General features: G+C 40.7%; 1 protein-coding gene across 1 annotated transcript; it reads left to right on the plus strand.

The window, feature by feature from the left end:
• The first annotated feature begins 213 nt into the window (after positions 1-213).
• LOC108231729 (terminal nucleotidyltransferase 5A) lies at positions 214-4,979 on the plus strand. Its single transcript, XM_017408991.3, has 2 exons — positions 214-1,224; positions 2,099-4,979. Exons 1-2 carry the CDS (start codon positions 811-813, stop codon positions 2,912-2,914), a joined length of 1,230 nt encoding a protein of 409 aa, XP_017264480.1. The 5' UTR covers positions 214-810; the 3' UTR covers positions 2,915-4,979.
• The last annotated feature ends 12,788 nt before the right edge of the window (positions 4,980-17,767 follow it).

Consider the following 17,767-nt stretch of genomic DNA (forward strand, 5'->3'; position numbering starts at 1 on the left):
GGATGTTTACAGATTCATAAATAACTTATTCATAAAGCATTAATAAAGTACATTTAAGTGGCAAAGTTTTTCTTGTTTGTTTGTTTGTGTTTTCTGGTGCTCAAACTCCAATGTGACTCCGTCCCCCTGCCTCAGACCCGCCTCAGTCTTTAAGCTTGCCTCCAAACTGCGGGAAGCTGATAGTAAGCGTGGCCTGTCAATCAAAGCGACCCGCCCGGGCGCTGCTCAGACGGGAAGAACGCACACACGGTCCACCAGCCTCCCCCAGCAGCTGTGCGACGGGACCTCTCCGGCATCACGCAAAACCAGCAAAGCGACAAAAAACGGGCCAAAATGTGAAGAATAAAGCAGCCGCACACCGCTTCATGAAAGTAGGTGTCCATTCGGTCGGGGAAAGAAGTCTTGAAACCATGCGTAAAGTTGTGCGTAAAAGTCAGCCACATAACTTTTTGCGCTGGTTTCTTCGGGTGACATGGACGCGTCAGTGAACCTCTGAGAGAAAGAAACACGGCTGCCAAGGAAGAAGAACACTGTTTTCAGTATTTGCAGATAATTTTATTTATTTATTTTTCTCTCTTGGAGTGGGAAGCGCACCCTGTGTGAAATGAATTTGTCCGGTGCGCAGACTTTGTCTAAGAAGTAGGACACACGCCGCCCCGCGAGCTCTTTCCGTCGTACGTCGGGACGCTTCCAGCATTTTCGCAATGATGTTCAGATCCACTTAAATCTGCATCTTTCTGATGCTTCTGCTGGAGCTGGTGGCAAGCGTTACCTTTTTCATCCAGCAGTCTACCTCTGGCCAACATCGCGATGGACGGGAGTGGTGAGCGCGCAGCGGGCGACGGGGAGAGCGTCAGCCTCAGCGTGCTCAACTGGGAGCAAGTGCAGCGGCTGGACGCCATCCTCACCGGCTCCATCCCCATCCACGGCCGCTGGAGTTTCCCCACCCTGGAGATGAAGCCCCGGGATATCGTCAAGGTGGTGCGGAGCCGCATGGCGGAGAAGCGGATCCACGTCCGGGAGGTGCGACTGAACGGCTCCGCGGCCAGCTACGTCCTGCACGAGGACAGTGGTCTGGGATGGAAAGATCTGGACTTGATTTTCTGCGCCGAGCTGAAGGGAGAGCAGGAGTTTCAGACTGTGAAGGAGCTGGTGCTGGACTCTCTTCTAGACTTCCTGCCCGAGGGAGTGAATAAAGAGAAGATCACACCACTGACCCTGAAGGTAACACTCACAGACTGTTCAGGCTTTTAAACCCAGTCAGGAATATGCTAAATATCAAATCAGAATATTTCTAAAGTGCATTGAGACGATCCTTAGAAAGTAGGAATGAGTTCTGCCCAGAACATGTGCAACCTGAACAGAGATACAAGCCTGCAAACAGTAAAAATAAATAAATAAATAAAATAAAATAAATGTTGGTTTGCAGCTCAAAGAGGATTCTGTTTAATCTAATTTGATTCAGATCCACATTAATCATTCAGACCCCAGTTACCTGGAAACCAAGGACTTCCCAGGCGACTAAAGGCCCACGGACAGATGCGACCTGCAAAACACTATGAATGACTAAGATTTTTATCTGCGCAAATAGAATTATTGTCAAGTCAATGATGTTTATTAAAACCAGGTCTGACTTTTTATGTCTTTATTCCAGTTTGTTCTATTTCTTATAGTTAAGCCATTGCTCAATTATAATCATGAACACTCAGACATTATGACTAAACAACAACTCAAGTATCTTCTGTTAGAGAAAGAAAATGTGTTTACTGTGGCGGATGAAAGGGGGAACAAGAGACAATATATTGAGCTGCAGCACCTTTGCTAGCACTAAAAATTAAAAACACATTAAGGTTTTGTCTGTATGTCTAAGTGGTAAAATTTTGGTGATTTTTATTTATATAGAGCAATGCAAATTTGTTGAGGAGGTAACCATTACTTTTGATTCTCTCTTTAGCTTGCCTTTCTTTCCTTTTCTTATTTTGTTAACCCGGAAGAACTCAATGACCTGCTTGAAATCCACAAAAAACCACACAGATCAATATTTTGAGTCTGTGTCAACAGCTAATTCCCAGCTCTTCCCATTCTCCTTTGTTTCTAGGAAGCCTATGTGCAGAAGATGGTGAAGGTGTGCAACGATTCGGATCGCTGGAGTCTCATCTCGCTCTCCAACAACTGCGGCAAGAACGTGGAGCTCAAGTTCGTGGACTCTCTTCGGCGGCAGTTCGAGTTCAGCGTGGACTCTTTCCAGATCCGTCTGGACTCCCTCCTCCTCTTCTACGAGTGCTCGGAGCACCCCATGGCTGCCACGTTCCACCCCACCATCCTCGGGGAGAGCGTCTACGGCGACTTCCCCACCGCCCTCGACCACCTGCGCAAGCGCCTCATCTGCACCCGGAGCCCCGAGGAGATCCGAGGTGGCGGCCTGCTGAAGTACTGCCACCTGCTGGTTAGGGGTTTCCGGGCGGCGTCAGACTCGGAGATGAAGCTGCTGCAGCGCTACATGTGCTCACGCTTCTTCATCGATTTCCCTGACGTGAGCGAGCAGCACAGGAAGCTGGAGTCCTATCTGCAGAACCACTTTGAGGACCTCGAAGACAGAAAGTACGACTATCTGGCCACACTGTACGACGTGGTTCAGGAAAGCACCGTCTGCCTGATGGGACATGAGAGGCGCCAGACGCTCAGCCTCATCTCGTCGCTGGCGCTTAGGGTCCTGGCCGAGCAGAACGCCATCCCCAACGCTGCCAACGTCACCTGCTTTTACCAGCCGGCCCCTTACGTCTCAGACGGCAACTTCAGCAACTATTACGTCGCGCAGGTTCAGCCCGTCTACTCTTGCCCACCCTCGCCTCCTCAGCAGTACCTTCCTCCTGTGCAACATCCCATGTATGCCACCTGGCTGCCCTGTAACTGAACTCAGCGTACGCCCATTTTATTTTGTGTCAACAGTGGAACTCATTCCCGGAAGAAAAGGATGAATGTTGATCTTTTCTTCTTATCTTTGAGAAGGAAAGGGGAGAATAAAAGCAAGGGTCAGAAATTAAACAGGAAGGAAACTGAGTGGAAGGTGCCTGGATGGAGGCGGTAGGCCTACGTTCTGGTTCTGGCTGCAGCAGCTGCAGGAGAAGTAGACTGCACAGGAAGAGGAGCGACTGAGAAAAGTTCTACTTAATAGTTTGTGGGTTTAGTAGCTCAAACCACAGTTGAGCCACAAAGTCATCGGTGTTGCAGATAAGGTTATTTCTTTCTGCTTTGTGAGTTTTGACTCATGGGAACGTACTTTTGACATAATGAACTTGTGTAAAAGGCACATCTTTTACGAATCAAAACAGACTCATTGTGCTATAAAGAGTAGCAGAGGACACTCAATGTACTGAAGATATGCATTCATTAAGGCTTGTGCTCTATGTGTGTGTGTGTGTGTGCGTGAGTGTGTGTGTGTGTGTGTGGGAGGCTTTTTACAGACAATGCAAAAAGAGGAACTGGGTACTGTTTACAACTCCAAAGATCTGCTTTTGTACTCAAGTTTTTTTGTTGTTGTTGTTTTGTTTTGGTTTCCTTTTTGAGTACAAATGAATCAACAGAACAATGCATGCTTTATTTCTGTACAGGAATAATTTTAAGTGCCTCGATAAAGTCAAAAGAGGAAAAAAAAAAAATCTATTTTTGAAATTCTTTATTATAGAAGAATATTGTTGTTCTTTTTTTTTGACATATTTTTGAATGTACGTAGGGTCTTTAACAAAACTTCCCAATGCCGAGTTAGGTCTTTTACACTGAGGGAAGTACTGGACCAGCTGGTGTTTAGTTGCAGATTCTGTTTTTATCAACAGTTCTGCTGCGCAAGGATACATCGTGATTACTAAAGAGGAAGTAAAATCATGATCTTGTCTTTAGAATGGGGGAGGGGGTTGTGAAAACAGTTTTATCAGTGCACTTCTTTGTGTTTCTGCAGACTCCAATTTGAATAATTATTTTTGAAATGTCCCACATGAACTGACTTCAAGAAAGCTCATGGGGTTTTCTCGTGAACTGAAAATAAAAATAATGGTAACAAAAACATAGTGTTTACAGCTAGAGTTAGTAAGATACATCATTACCTGTCAAATAAACTGCAAATGCAACCGCCAAAAGCTCAAAGTTAAATAAAAACGAACAAGGCCCATTAGTTTGGATTTAAAAAAAATAGACACTGGAAAGTTGTAAGAATAATGCAATCATTTTAGATCTTTTGAATACTTATACATCATGTTTAACATCTGGTGTTTGAAAAAGAAATTTACCAGTATTTATGCACTGTAAAGGTACATGGTTTCTGTGTGTGAGATAAAGACCTGGAGGAGGCCGGATTCAAGCTGAAAGAGGGACGTAGAGGAGTGAGTGTGTGTGAAGGGATGCTGCAGCAGGGTACAGCAGTTCTGCACTGAGGAATACTTCCTGTGTGAAACCACAGGAGATTCAGAAAGTCTTTCCCTGATGCTCTTCTTCGTCTAACAGTCACTCAGTAAAATGCCAGTAATGAATTCATGTCAAAATGCAGAGTGCACAATGATAAGCCCACTCACATGGACTCCTTCAGTTCTCAATAGTTTTTTTGTGTGAGAATATACTTTTAAACAAATACAGCACACCCTCTGAAACATGTCAAATCTCCCCTTTTTTGGAAATTTCTTTTCAATTTCTATTTTGTACAGCTTGTGTCGGACGGACGTAGTGGGCAGATTCAACGTTGTGTGGGTTGTTTTCTGTGTGAATCCATGTTTTATTTTGGCTGATGAAGAGCAGCACATGGATGGAGTAGCTTTAACATGTTCACTGTGAGTCTGTGTGAGGGTGGGTGTGCTCTGAGCTGTTTCGTGAGGATTTCTGTTGCTCCGAAGAGATTGAGTCTCGGTCATCTTAGCAACTCGTTTGAAAATAATGATCCGATGACTGTTGTGTCAAGTTGACTGACTTCATTAAAAGCAAAAAAGCAAAAATGTTTGTTTCACGCAAAGTGTTTTGTGTACTTTCAGCCATGTGGACAGTTTCCACAATGCTTCAAAATCATTTAATCCTGTTGAACTTTAGATTCGCTACCCTTGCTCTGACATCTAGCAGAAACGTCTACATTGGGTCAACGCTCTAAGGTGCTCCCGCAAAATCCCGCTGTGCACAACTTTCACTGCCAGCGAGTGGCAGCTGATCATGAAGGATTTTCCCTCCACAAGACGTCACGGACGAGCGTCATAGTTCTGTTTGCCAACCTCATTAGCGTTGAGTGAATCTAAAACAGCAGGTATCTGCGAAGACCGTACTACCATCAGAGCCTTGGGCTCCAGGAACACATGGCAACGTGCTGAGTGGATCGGCTCCAGGTCTGCACCATTTAATGCCTGCAAGCCTCGGCCTCCAGATGTCACTTACTTAGCCTTAGTCTCCCTTCTCTGGTCCTCATTCATCTTTTCTTCCCCCTCACATTTCTGTCTGTGTTAATGCACATTATTACTCCCTCTTTAGGTTTTACATTCAACCTAATCTTAGCACTTTTAATAAGCCTCTCCTATGTGTAAATCTGTAAGCTTTTTAGAGAGTTTAGTCAGTCATTTAGACGCTTTAGACCAAGTTGTTGCCTGTCTTCGTTTCCCTTCACTTCAGCCTTTGTGGACTTCTTGATGAATTCAAGCAGAGAAAGATGAGCTACAAAGTGATGAACACGACCAGAGTTATCCCCTGTTAAGAGGGAGAGAGTGACACTAAATATAGCCCCCTCCTTTCAGCCTCTGTAAGGACATTAGCCCATCTGCCAAAAGCTGATTAGCTTTCTTCCACAAGCATGTACTCAGAGCTCTAGTGTTGTTGCTGTTGGCAGATTTACTGGCTATTGTTCTGTAACACATACCTGTCCCACCTCCTGATGTTTTTGTGTGTGTGTGTGTGTGTGTGTGTGTGTGTGTGTGTGTGTGTGTGTTTGTCACTGTCAATGAGCCAAAACAAAACAGTGTCCACTTCCTTATCAGAGGCTTAAGAGGAACTGATAAAAATAAATAAATAAAAACTGAGGCCTTCATTGTGTTGCACAACAATGAAAACTCATTAACACGATTAACTTGGAACACAGGACCTTACAGTGTAACTGTGGTGATTAGGCCCAGTTTACATGTGAAAGATCCCCTGGATTTTCCTATGTTAATTGGGGAAAGGTTGCACGTTTACACTGCAATCCTGCACCCGTTGAATCCACTGTAGTTTCCATGCCAAGTCACAAACTGGCACTGTATTTCAACGACACGCGCATGTGCGTAGACACTTCGTCTCTCCAGCATGAAGACAGCTGCATCCAAAATGGTGAATCCAGGTACGTTGCTCTGCTATCCGCCACTGTTACTGTTCTTGATCTGATCGCGCAAGAGCAGACAAAATGGTGACTGCCGCCATTCGCAGTGCACATGTGCGATTTCACACCGCTGCCGGGCGTCTCCAAAGACCTCACCTCTTGAGACTTGGATTCAAAAACTTAATCCTGTTGCTGTTGTCGTGTAGATAAACGGCCGAATCACAACAGAAATGTTCCGGTTTCACTTAAAAACAGCATTGTGTAAACAGGACCTTAAGGTTGTATTTAACTTGGCAGCAACTGGACTTAAATAAGTGACTAGAAATTGCTACCTATAGTGACTTAGACATTATAGATTACATTATAAACAAGAAAAGCGCCTATACTTGCAAAGCCTACAAGTTACTAGAAGCAGTAAATCATATTGTGAATGGGAGAAAAGTGCTCGGATGTAGTAACGCTGTGCAGGAACCATGCAGTGTCTTTATGTGACGTTGTACAAGCAGGGGGTACTTGGATGCCCCAAGCTGTCTGCCAAATTAAGACAGTTAAACATCTATTGTGGGATGTTTTTTGAGGTGGATAAAAGTTTTCAAAGAAGTGATTGTCAGAATCCTTGTCAATAAAGAAAACAGTTGTGTCAGGATTTTAGTTTGTTGATTCACAGATTAACAAAGGGGTGAGATCTCTCTGATCTGACTGTTTATGGACCTGATTATACCTGTTGTGGTCATGTTGTGGCAAAATGCTCTATTTCTATAATCACAAGAGTTTGAGCTTTCCAGCATTAGGTTTGCATTTGCATCAACATGAACACAGCACTGGTGTTTGCAGGGAGGTTGTCCAGTGGATTTAAATGTTGACAGAGAATCTTGCACCATCCTCTGTCACCATTGGAGTGTGTGGCAAAGGACCCTATGAAATGACAACATTTCACACTGATAACAGACATATCACAGCCTTATTGACATGGTGTGAACTCTCCCTACCACAGAGAGCCACAAACAGTGCTTTGTTAACTGTTCAGCAGATTAAACTTGTCGCATTCTTTCCCATAAAGCTCTTTATAACTTTGTTAAGCAAACTGCCATACAAATAAATACTGTACTGTGAAACACTCTGAGCGTAATTTAGTTTAAAAACATGTTTCCACTAAACATTAATATATTGACTGAACCATAAATTAGCACCTAAACGATAACCTTGTCTGTCTCCTGCACAAAAGGGGGACACAAAAATATGTTGATGCTACAGCTGTCTGGCTGTTCTGTACAATACCTTTCGATTAAACTGCAAACTGCATTTTTCTAAAATCATCCCGTGTTTTTAGGGTCACACATCACTTGACATGTAAAGCCTCTGCTCACCTGTACAACCAGGGTGAGGTTTTCCATCTTACCACAGTTTTTGTACTCTAATAGTATGTTCCTCAGCCTCTTCCTATTGCCCAGGGCTATTCAAAGCAGTTAATCATGCATTTGCCTGTGTTCATTTGTCTGTTAGCAAAATATCTGGTGAACCACTGGATGGATTTTAAAACAAGAAAATCATTGGATGTATCTAGAACTGCTTAACGTCTGGAGTCAACTTGAATGTAGATGACTCCTGCAGCAAATTAACCTTATCAAACACAAAAATGGCTAAAATTTGGTCATTTTATGGAAACTGAGTTATAATTTGATGTGGAGTCAAGTAAAGTTGTCCTCAACATGTACCCAGAGCACTAACAGATCGCACAAGATCTTTGTTTAAAAGTTTGGCATGCGACGTAGCAGCAATATTCATTCCTTCCAGGAATACTAGTTTTATTGGATTAAGTTTCCAGTTATTTTGTCTTCTAGATATAAAATAGGAAATAATGAGTCTGACTTCTGAAATGTTTTGGGAATTTAAAAAAAGCAGCTTGAGTTGTCGAGATGGGCCAAAAGGGGCACTCGGTCAAATTTCATTCAAACTGAAAAGTAGTCATTCACTTCGCCATGTAAATTAGCCAGTTAAAACAATATAAATGCAGTGTTTATGTTGTATCTTTGGTAACAAAATGCATTATATTTAGATCTTTTTTATTTGTGCCACCATCTTGACGCAGGACACCCAGGAATAAAATATGTTGCATCTCAAAAGGAACTAACGGCTTCATTAAAGCCAAAACACACACACACATACGGGGAAAAAAACTATCCTGGGTTTGCAAAATCAGGAAACAGATAACATCATAAGGTCAACTAAAAGCCTGCAAATCAGGAGAATTGTGAGCGTAGTAAGAATTTTGCTGGAAGGAAGTACATGACAACACTCGTAACAAACGACCATGTGTGACTGGGTAACACATGTGCAGACTGGAGTCCAACAGAGTTATGCTGGAGATGGACCAGTTGGAGCAGCAGCAGGGCCAAGAGTCCATCCAGCTCAGCCAAGTCAGGGTCAGAGGTCACAGAGCAAGTCAAACAACAGCAAGACGAGACTGAGAAACAACGGTGTGTGGGCCTGTGAGGGAAAGAGTGCAAGAGAGATTAAAAGAAGAAAAAAAAAGTGGCATGCAAGTGTGTATTTGTGTTAGAAGAAAACTTCAGTTTTCAGTGTCAGGCATTTAGAGTAGCAGCCAAAAAAAAACAAAACTTAATCCTCTTGAATTTTAGACAACACAATAATAATATTATTTCACACTTTCGGAACAAAGCAACCACTGAGAGATTTTTCCCATGACACCAAATGCCAAATAACTGACTGGCTAAAGCAATAAAACTAATTCATCCCCAATCTTAAGTCTTTGTGCCTGGTTGTGTAAACCGTTTGGCCAGTTGAACCCTGAAACATCGACAGGCCTGTGCAGAAATCAGCCAAGAACAAAGAGCAAGACATCAGAAATTCCCAAACAGGAACAGAAGTCATGAACTCATAGATAGTTCAGAAAAGTCTATCATGTTTCAAGTTCAGTCCAGTTCAGTTCAGACCAGTTAAAAAAAAAAACAACTAATAAAGTAAAATACGCACACTGACTGAAAAAAGGTCGACAATGGTGAGGTCCATGGAAGAACCTTTTAAGAAGGGTTCTTAAAGAATTTTCCTTTAAGAATTTAGCAACATGCTAACATCTCATCACCAAGATGATGAAATTCCACCAAGGTGAAAAGTGAAGAATAAAACAAATAAGTCCACAGTGTAAAAGTTCAAAGGCTGACCAATAATATTCTCTACAGAAAATCTGTTCAGTCAAGAATAAAACATAGCTATTATCATTATCACTGAATGTGTGATTAGAAAAACATTTTTCTGCACTAATCGCAGTCTCTAATCTCTTTTCTCTTGGTCCAAAACTCTTGGCACTTTAAAACATCACTTTAGAGCAAAATGTTTTTCTTAGAGCAGTTCTTAAATCCATGTGTGTGTGTCAGTGTGTGCATGACAAATGTGCTTTAGTTATACAAAAAAAAGACTTTTGCTTAGCCACACTTTTTAAAGACTTTACAATTACGATTGAGCATTTCTGCAAAATAGGAAAAAGGGTCAATTGGTTATATTTAACACAGCCTGTGAAGTCATAACAAGAGCCACAAAGTTTGTTTTTGTGTGCACGTGCAAACACATCTGCTGTTCCCGTTTACAACACACCAGGAGACGACGGATTCACCCCAGATGGTAGTGCAGCAGAAAATAAAAGCAGGGCTATCTATTTGTTTTTTTGTTTTTTAAACTCCACTTACCTGGATCTGTGTGTGTGTGTGTGTGTGTGTACACCTGGCTTTGCTACCTTTTAAAGACCTTTTATGGTATATTTATCTACCTTGTCAGTACCTGCACTCTTTATGAGGACCAAAGCCTGGTTCTAATGTAATGAATGCAGTGGAACACCATTTTGTGAAAGGTGTTTGTTTAATTGCATCGTAAATAGGTGCAAAGCTTTAACGTTTTATTCATACTGTGTGCTGGAACAGTGGTAATCTGTAATCTGCATTTATTTTCAGCACAGATACCATCTAAAGGCTGTTTTTGGCACTAAATATAAATATGTGAGTTATTATTCTGTGTGGGGTTCTATTTATGTAACTATTATTTGTGCTTTGACCGTGTGCCTGCATAAATGTGCACTCTAATTTTATGTGTTTTTAAGGAGCAGAGTTGTTCTCGCACATCCTGCTAAGACTTATTGCCTCTTTGCTCTTGTCTCCACTCGGGCCTCCTGTACGCCCATTTTACCTGCCCTGTAATGACAGTCATTATCAACATTACACAGCAAACACACCTGCCAGCTTGGTACTCAGGAAAAGGACAAACCTGTATGCAGTTAAGTATGGCCCTGTCTCTATTTAGGGAAACAGAAAGTTAAAACTGGCCTCAGGAAATGACTACATAATATATGTGGACATATTTAGTACTCACTTTTAAAGTGTTATATATCATCTGCTGCATGACACTGGTTTATTCACTCTCACCTTCTGAGTGCTGTGTGATTTAACTGGTGTTATGACTAGATAATTTATAACTGAATATCATAATTATATATCAACATATACAGGATTTGTACGTTTTTGTTTCAGCTTTGGCGCAGCAGATGTCAGGTTTCTTAAATCAAGTGTTAGCATGCAGTTTAGCACACAACATCAAGGCTTAAATTTCTTGTTTTACTTAAATGCACAACTATAATAACACACATAAAACTGCTGAAACATAAACTCATTGCATCCAGATAACAGCTAGTGATATTATCACACCTTGACATGCATTTATGTTAAGTTAAAGACATTTTTGCATAATTTGTGCAGGTTTATCAGATCAGAGCTGTTGGCTTTGACTCAGCTTCCTTCACAGCTTGGATCAAGCTGTGGGAAATACTTTTCTTGGAGGGTTTGTGTTAAAACTATATCAACAAACTGGTGAGGGGAAGTATAATTCTCTGCATTTTAGCCTATAATGTCACCACTTCTGAAGTGCTGTTAAATGTTTGCATTCAGTAAAGAATGTCAAAAAACAAAAGTGACATCATTTTCGAGCCTCCCAGTGCTCATTGATCATCAGAAAAACATGCATTTTGTAACCTTCCACCCATATGGTGATGGTTTGGTTTAACAACCAACTCCTTTTGTTTTTTGTAATCTTCCACTCATATGGTTTTGGTTTGGTTTGGTTTGGCAATGCACCATTCTTGGCTTAATATTTGGTAAAGAACTGTGGTCCCTGTAATCATCCTTGAATGCTTTATTCACAGTGATGTCTGGAGATGTATTGAAGGGGAATCCTAGTGGCTGTGAGTGGAATTGCAGCTAAGGCACCACAGCGTCAGCTACATAGCCGATGGCAGACAAACCCATTCTTTCTAGTGTTTAAAGCAACATAAGATTGAGATGATTTATTTAACTAAATATATCAACTGCTTATTGGATTGCTAGCTAAATTAATGACAATAAGAACTATTTCTAAAAGACTGTATGCAGAATAAAATAAGACTTTGCTTTTAGTTTACAAAATCTGATTAATCTCAAAAGATGCACAAAGGCTAGAATATGAACTATGTTGCAACACTGACTAAAGCAACATGGTACAAATATCCTGTTGTTGTTGTTTTACATGATAAATTAGAAATTTGTTTTTTGCTGGCTTGATTTTGGACAGCAGTAAGCTTGGTTTTCCCACAACAAATCCTCCATCATTCTATAGACAGAAAGTGCTATGACTGCTGTCTATTACAAGTAGGATGCTGACTTTTTATAACTGTCTCAAAAAGAGAAGTTGAATAATTATTTCAATCAAACTGCACAGGTGAGAAAGAGAAGAGTGTTCCTTCACCAAACTGAGGTAAATGCATTTTCCATTTCCTGGTCTTTGGCCAACCTCAGCATTCACATGGAGCATGCAGCATGCATGAGCAATAGGTGTATGTGAACGTGTTCCTGCTGCATCAACACTGTGATGTTTGCCCAGCAAACAAAGTGAGGATTTTAAGTTGTGGCGCTCTTATTCATAAATCAAAAGAACCAGTTTAGTCCAGCTTCACTCCCAGGAGTGTAAATACAGAACCTGGATATTCAGTGTGGCTGTACTTAAAAGTAATGGTTACATATCTGTGCAACAGTCATGCATAAAATATAACAGTTAAGAACTAGTTTCATGATACAAAGCATTTTTTTTTCCATTTCAGAAAAAAATAACCCAGTATGTTTTTCTTTAAATGAGCTGTTAGCAAAAGAAGAAGTAATGCAATCTGTGTTTCAGTCAGAGCTATCAGATAAACTAGTGGTTCAAGTCCAACCATTACCAAATGCAAAATAGTTACTTTATTTTTCGATTTCCTGCTCAAATGTCATTGCTATTCCTGGCCTGATTTGGAAACCAGATGTAGCTTGTTTTCGAACCACTCACAAAAGCCAGGATTTCAACACAGAATGACTTCTTAATGTGTATTTTATTTGAAGGCAAGTAAACCATACCTTTGGTTTAACCGCACTGGTCAGGCAATATTCAGTCAACCTTGGCACTTTAACTGAGTTCACCAACTTGTTTGCATTTCAGTGATGGAAAGGAAAAGTTACACAGAGTGTAAAAACTCCTCCTAGTTCTTTTTTTCCTCACACATCTTCTCTAAATTATTTTCTTTCATCTTTTGTTTTATTGTTTCACCATCTTTTCTCACTTTGTCTTCAGCATTCCAAGATCAGCTATGGTTAATCAGTTGTGGTTTAAGGATTTAAAGAAGATATTTTTCCGTTCGGTTTTGGCATGTTTTTACACACATATAGCATGTAAATGCACCAAAAACAAAGATCTGTGTTGTGTTGTGTTCTTCAAGTGTTCCCTACTTAAAGCTGGCTTACTTCATGAGGAGAGGAAAATAGATCTTCTGGTTCATTTTTGTTTAAGGTAAAATGTTAGCAGCAGTTAAACTTTTAAAAGGACAAAGTTTACACAGAAACACAAGTAATATGTTAGTCTGTTCAAAATGCAATGATGCACAGGAAAGAAAACATTTAGGACAAGTTTGCCTATGTTCTCTTATGCCACAGCTAAAAGTGGTTCTTCTACATATCCTCTTCATATATGAATTATTGAAAATTTCTTTAACTTCACAGATCTGACAGTTTTCTTCAGATTTAAAAGAAATACTTGATATTATTTGAAGTGGGGTTCTGTAGTAAGGTTATGAACAATCAATATCTTAGCTAGGTCTGTAGCTAGGTCTTTGAACAGTCTCAGTTTGGAGAAATAGGCTTTATTTTTTGACAATGGATGAGCTAACAGCTAGACTGGGTGGGGCCAAGACCAAAGTGGGTTTCTGCCATTTTAATGCACTTCCAAAATCAAAAGTTTCATAGTGGTTCATGCTAACTTATAAACCTTTACATTGCTGCCAGTTTTGGATTACATAATATTGCAGCAGTAACAGCTAGCTGTAGCACCTCTGGAGCAGCTTGGGACGTGTGTGATGTGAAATTAAAGGGGCTGTAAAGGCAATGTCATAATTCAATCATACATGTCAAGCCCCTGTGACCCGTCCAGGGACTTGACTTGCTGCTGAACTGACGGTGGGCCTCAACAGTCGTCAAAACGACAGTTGACATCTTGAAATAAGATGTTGCTAATTTCCTCTTCCATCAGCTGAAAAACGTCCATCTCTGTGATTGTCATAATGTTGTAACAACACAAATCAAACTGATTTCCCCGCCATGCAGTCGCTGTGTTCCTATCAGTGTCTCACAATGGTGTGATGCAGGGGGAGTGGCTTCATGGAGCTCCGCAATGAGGTTTCTGTTGGACTGTAAACTGCCCTTGCGTAAAAAAAATGATTCTCTGCTACGTCAGAGAGAACAGAGTTCTTAAATGTAAAACCAGCCTAACAGAGGTTCATTGATTATGGCTACATTTCATTTCTGTAGCCATTGGTTGGAAAGAACTTCCCTTAAATAGATTGTAGTACTTGTTAATGGACATCTGCTTGTCCTATTTTTTTAAAGTCAAAAAGGCTGCTAACAAAAGTTTAAATCATTTACTTTAAGTTTTAAATTGCCTGTCAGCCTCTGTGGAGTTTTGAGACTTTAGGTTGGGTCTGGTAATTTTGTTTTTTGTGAAATTGTAAAGGCATTATGTGTGATAAGAAGCTAAATAATGATCGAACTTATCTGACTTGGCTCAAATCACACTCATAACGTAAAAATCTAAAAAAAAAGAAAAAAAAAATTGTTTTTCCAAATTTACAGTTTGCAGTTAAAACTGTAAATTGAACTGCAAATCATTTGCTCATAGCAAATAGGCATTATCTTCATTTTTTTATCAACCTTAGGGACATCAGCTCCACATCCATATCAACCACTAGACGTGGTGTTTTAGGCCCAGGAAACTTAGACTTTCCCCAGCATGAGTTTTAACTGACCCCAGCAGCCAATGTGGTCCAAGTTTAAGGGTGAGACCTGAATTTAGGAGAAAGTGACGAAAGAGGACTGTGTGAACGAGACAGCAAAGGGTCAGCCTAAAACTGGAGAGCTCACCAAACATGATTTATGTCCACATTGATAACTGAACTGAAAATTTATATCTTAGTCAACATAGCTGAAGCTGTTCTAGATTACTGTAAGAAAGTAATCCTGTTCATAAATGTGATTTCAAACACACACACACTCGCGCACATTTTCTCTCAAGTCACATTAGAGCTATGTTTACACATGAGGCCTTCAGTCTTTCACATCTTCTGAAATCTGTTCAGCATATCTGTCCCATGACCTTTCTTTCACTTTTTTCAACCTTTTTTATTCCCCCAACTCCAGTTCATCTCGTACACACACCTACAAACACCTGCACATCTTTTTTTTCTGTTGCAGGGTCAGCTGTTACATAACCATGAAAGGTTAATCAGAAGACAAAACAAACTGATCACAGGCTGGTCACAGTTCACCAAGGGTCAGAAGGTCAGGAGACCAGCCATCCTGTTGGTTATCATGGCAACCACCCAGTCTGGCTACACAAATTGCATCTTTAACTCTCCTGAAGCCCCCAAAAGAGAGAGAGATAAAGAGAAGCCCTTGAAATGTCAATGTGACCCGAAATTAAATGTGAGAAATGCCAGTTGGCTGAACCCCTACACTGAGCAGTAAGCATGCTTGGTTCATACAATCATTGCTTTTTTCTTCTTTTTTTTTCTTGAGCCAAATCAAACACCCAAGTTGTAACACTGACACTAGTTGAGTCATATGTCGTGTTGTAATGTGCCACATTTGCTTAAGTATCCTTTAAAAAAAAATTAAAAACAGTCATACCATGTATTGATAAACATTGCTAGCTAGCCAAGTAATATTAACATCTAACCTTAACAAAAAAAAGCTTTTGTGTCTAAATTTACCCCAACATCAAAATGATTCAAGTTCATTTACACGTACCTTGTTTTCCTTGCAGGCAGGAAATACTTTAAGAAGATTGTTTATTGTTGCTGGGGCTGAGATCCGAGAACCCTTCTGAGTTCTGCAGAGACACCAGCAGCTTTTGACAAGCTTTGAAGTATTTCATGCCCACAGAATGGCAATAGGTCAGTTTTCTCACATTTTTCTGTGGTGAGCATGTGGCTACACTAAGGCTGTTTGAAGCAATCAAGAATTATACTCCTGGTTGGTTGGTTGATCATTTGGTTGGTCAGTTTGTTGTTTGGGTGCACGAGGAATACATTATAAACTGCAGGAGCATTGCACACATGTAACAAATATTGCAAAAAAGTAATGCATGAAAATGTTATCATTGCACAGGTAAATACAAAGTATTGTGCAGAAATGTTGTTTTTATACAACATATGGTTGTTTTAAGGAGATGAGCAAGGTAGATACGGTAGATATTGTAAAGCAGTCTTGCGTACTAGAATAAATATTATCACAAAATGTAAACACGAACAGTCCATACTGTAGGCTGTACTATATGTAATGCACTGCAGCTTTACAAGACAGTACACATGTGCAGTTTTGCCTCATGGGTTTGTTGGGGTGTGGAGGAGTACGTGTTGTGTTTATTGTAGTAAAAGATGAGGAGTAAAATTTGTTTAAGCTGGATTGTGTTGGTATTTAGGGTTCCTTAAAGTCTTCCAGAAGGCAGAAGTGCAATGAGTTTGGGTTGGGCCCTTTATTTTGTTTTTCATCTTTGCTAGTGCACCTGGTGTAATGCATTTCTTTTAGTGATGGAAGCTGGGTGTCAGTGATCAGATGAGCTGTTTTATGATGTGCTGCAGGGTCTTCTTGTTCTCTGTGGTGCAGATTACAAGGCTGTGATGTGATGTAATGACTGACCTTATGATGCACCTGTAGATCTTCTCCAGCAGGTGTTATGAGTTGGGCTTCCTTCAGGCTCTGTGCAAAGTGGAGCTGTCACTGATGTGTTTATGGTCTGTGCTAAATCCTGACTAATGTCAATTATGAATAAGCAGTAATCAGGTCACCTATGTGCTTTCATCTCCTGAAAGCCAGGATCAGTTCTTCAGTCTTTTTGGTATTCAGGACAAAACTGTAATCTCATCTACAGCCCTTTAGGCTATAACCACTTCCCCTGAATGCTGATTTGTTATTGTTTGAAATCAGACCTGCCACAGTTGTATCATCTGCAAACTTACTGATGATGTCAGACTCGTGCACTGGTTTGCATTCGTATGTAAAGAAGACGTGAAGTAGGGACTGAGCACACAGCCCTAAGGTGCTTCAGTTTTAGGTGTGATGGAGGTGACGGTGAGGTTACCCATGTGCACTGCCTTTGGCCTGTTAATAAGAGTCTAAAACCCTGCAGCACGGGTGTGTGTTCAGTTTGCTGAATTTTATGGCCATCATGACTTGGGGAAATGGTATTAAAAGCAGATATATATAGTAAATAATCAGCATTTATAGATAGTGGCTTATTAGTTTATATCCAGCCAAGTGATGGTGTTTATTGCTTAGTTGCTCCTTGTCTATGTTGCTCAGCAACTTTGCTTTGACACATTCTAAAAGATTGCACAGCTTTCTGGCCCCTAGTTGTGCACCCATCTCTGTCATGACGTGCCAAGACTCATCTCTACCTCTTACACTGTCCAAGCTGCTCCTGAATGTAGAATAAGCTAAAGTTAGCAACTCTAGCTTACTTTCTTAGGAGGAGCAGTGGTGGTGAAAAGAAATTTCTCAGAGTAACCACAGAACCTCCCCCCTTCAACACATCTTTTATCATCACTTGGTTTTAAAGCATACTTGCAACAGAAATTACACGCCATGCATTTTTTGTGCACCACATTTTACAGCGCTATCAGTTCAAGTAGGGTACTTTACAATACAAGGTTTAGGACTTAATTAGATAGCTAGGTAGTTTAAACTTGCCAAATTAGCCATCATTAGGAATTCAAGCTACCCTGTTTTGAACCATAACCTCAATTCAGAGGGGAAAAACATCAAAAGAAAAATTCAAACTTGGGGACAAAAGTCCTACATCAGGTCACTCTGCAAGATCTACGCATGTTTGTGCGGG

The sequence above is a fragment of the Kryptolebias marmoratus genome, linkage group LG19 (genome assembly GCF_001649575.2).
Source record: "Kryptolebias marmoratus isolate JLee-2015 linkage group LG19, ASM164957v2, whole genome shotgun sequence".
NCBI lineage: Eukaryota > Metazoa > Chordata > Actinopteri > Cyprinodontiformes > Rivulidae > Kryptolebias > Kryptolebias marmoratus.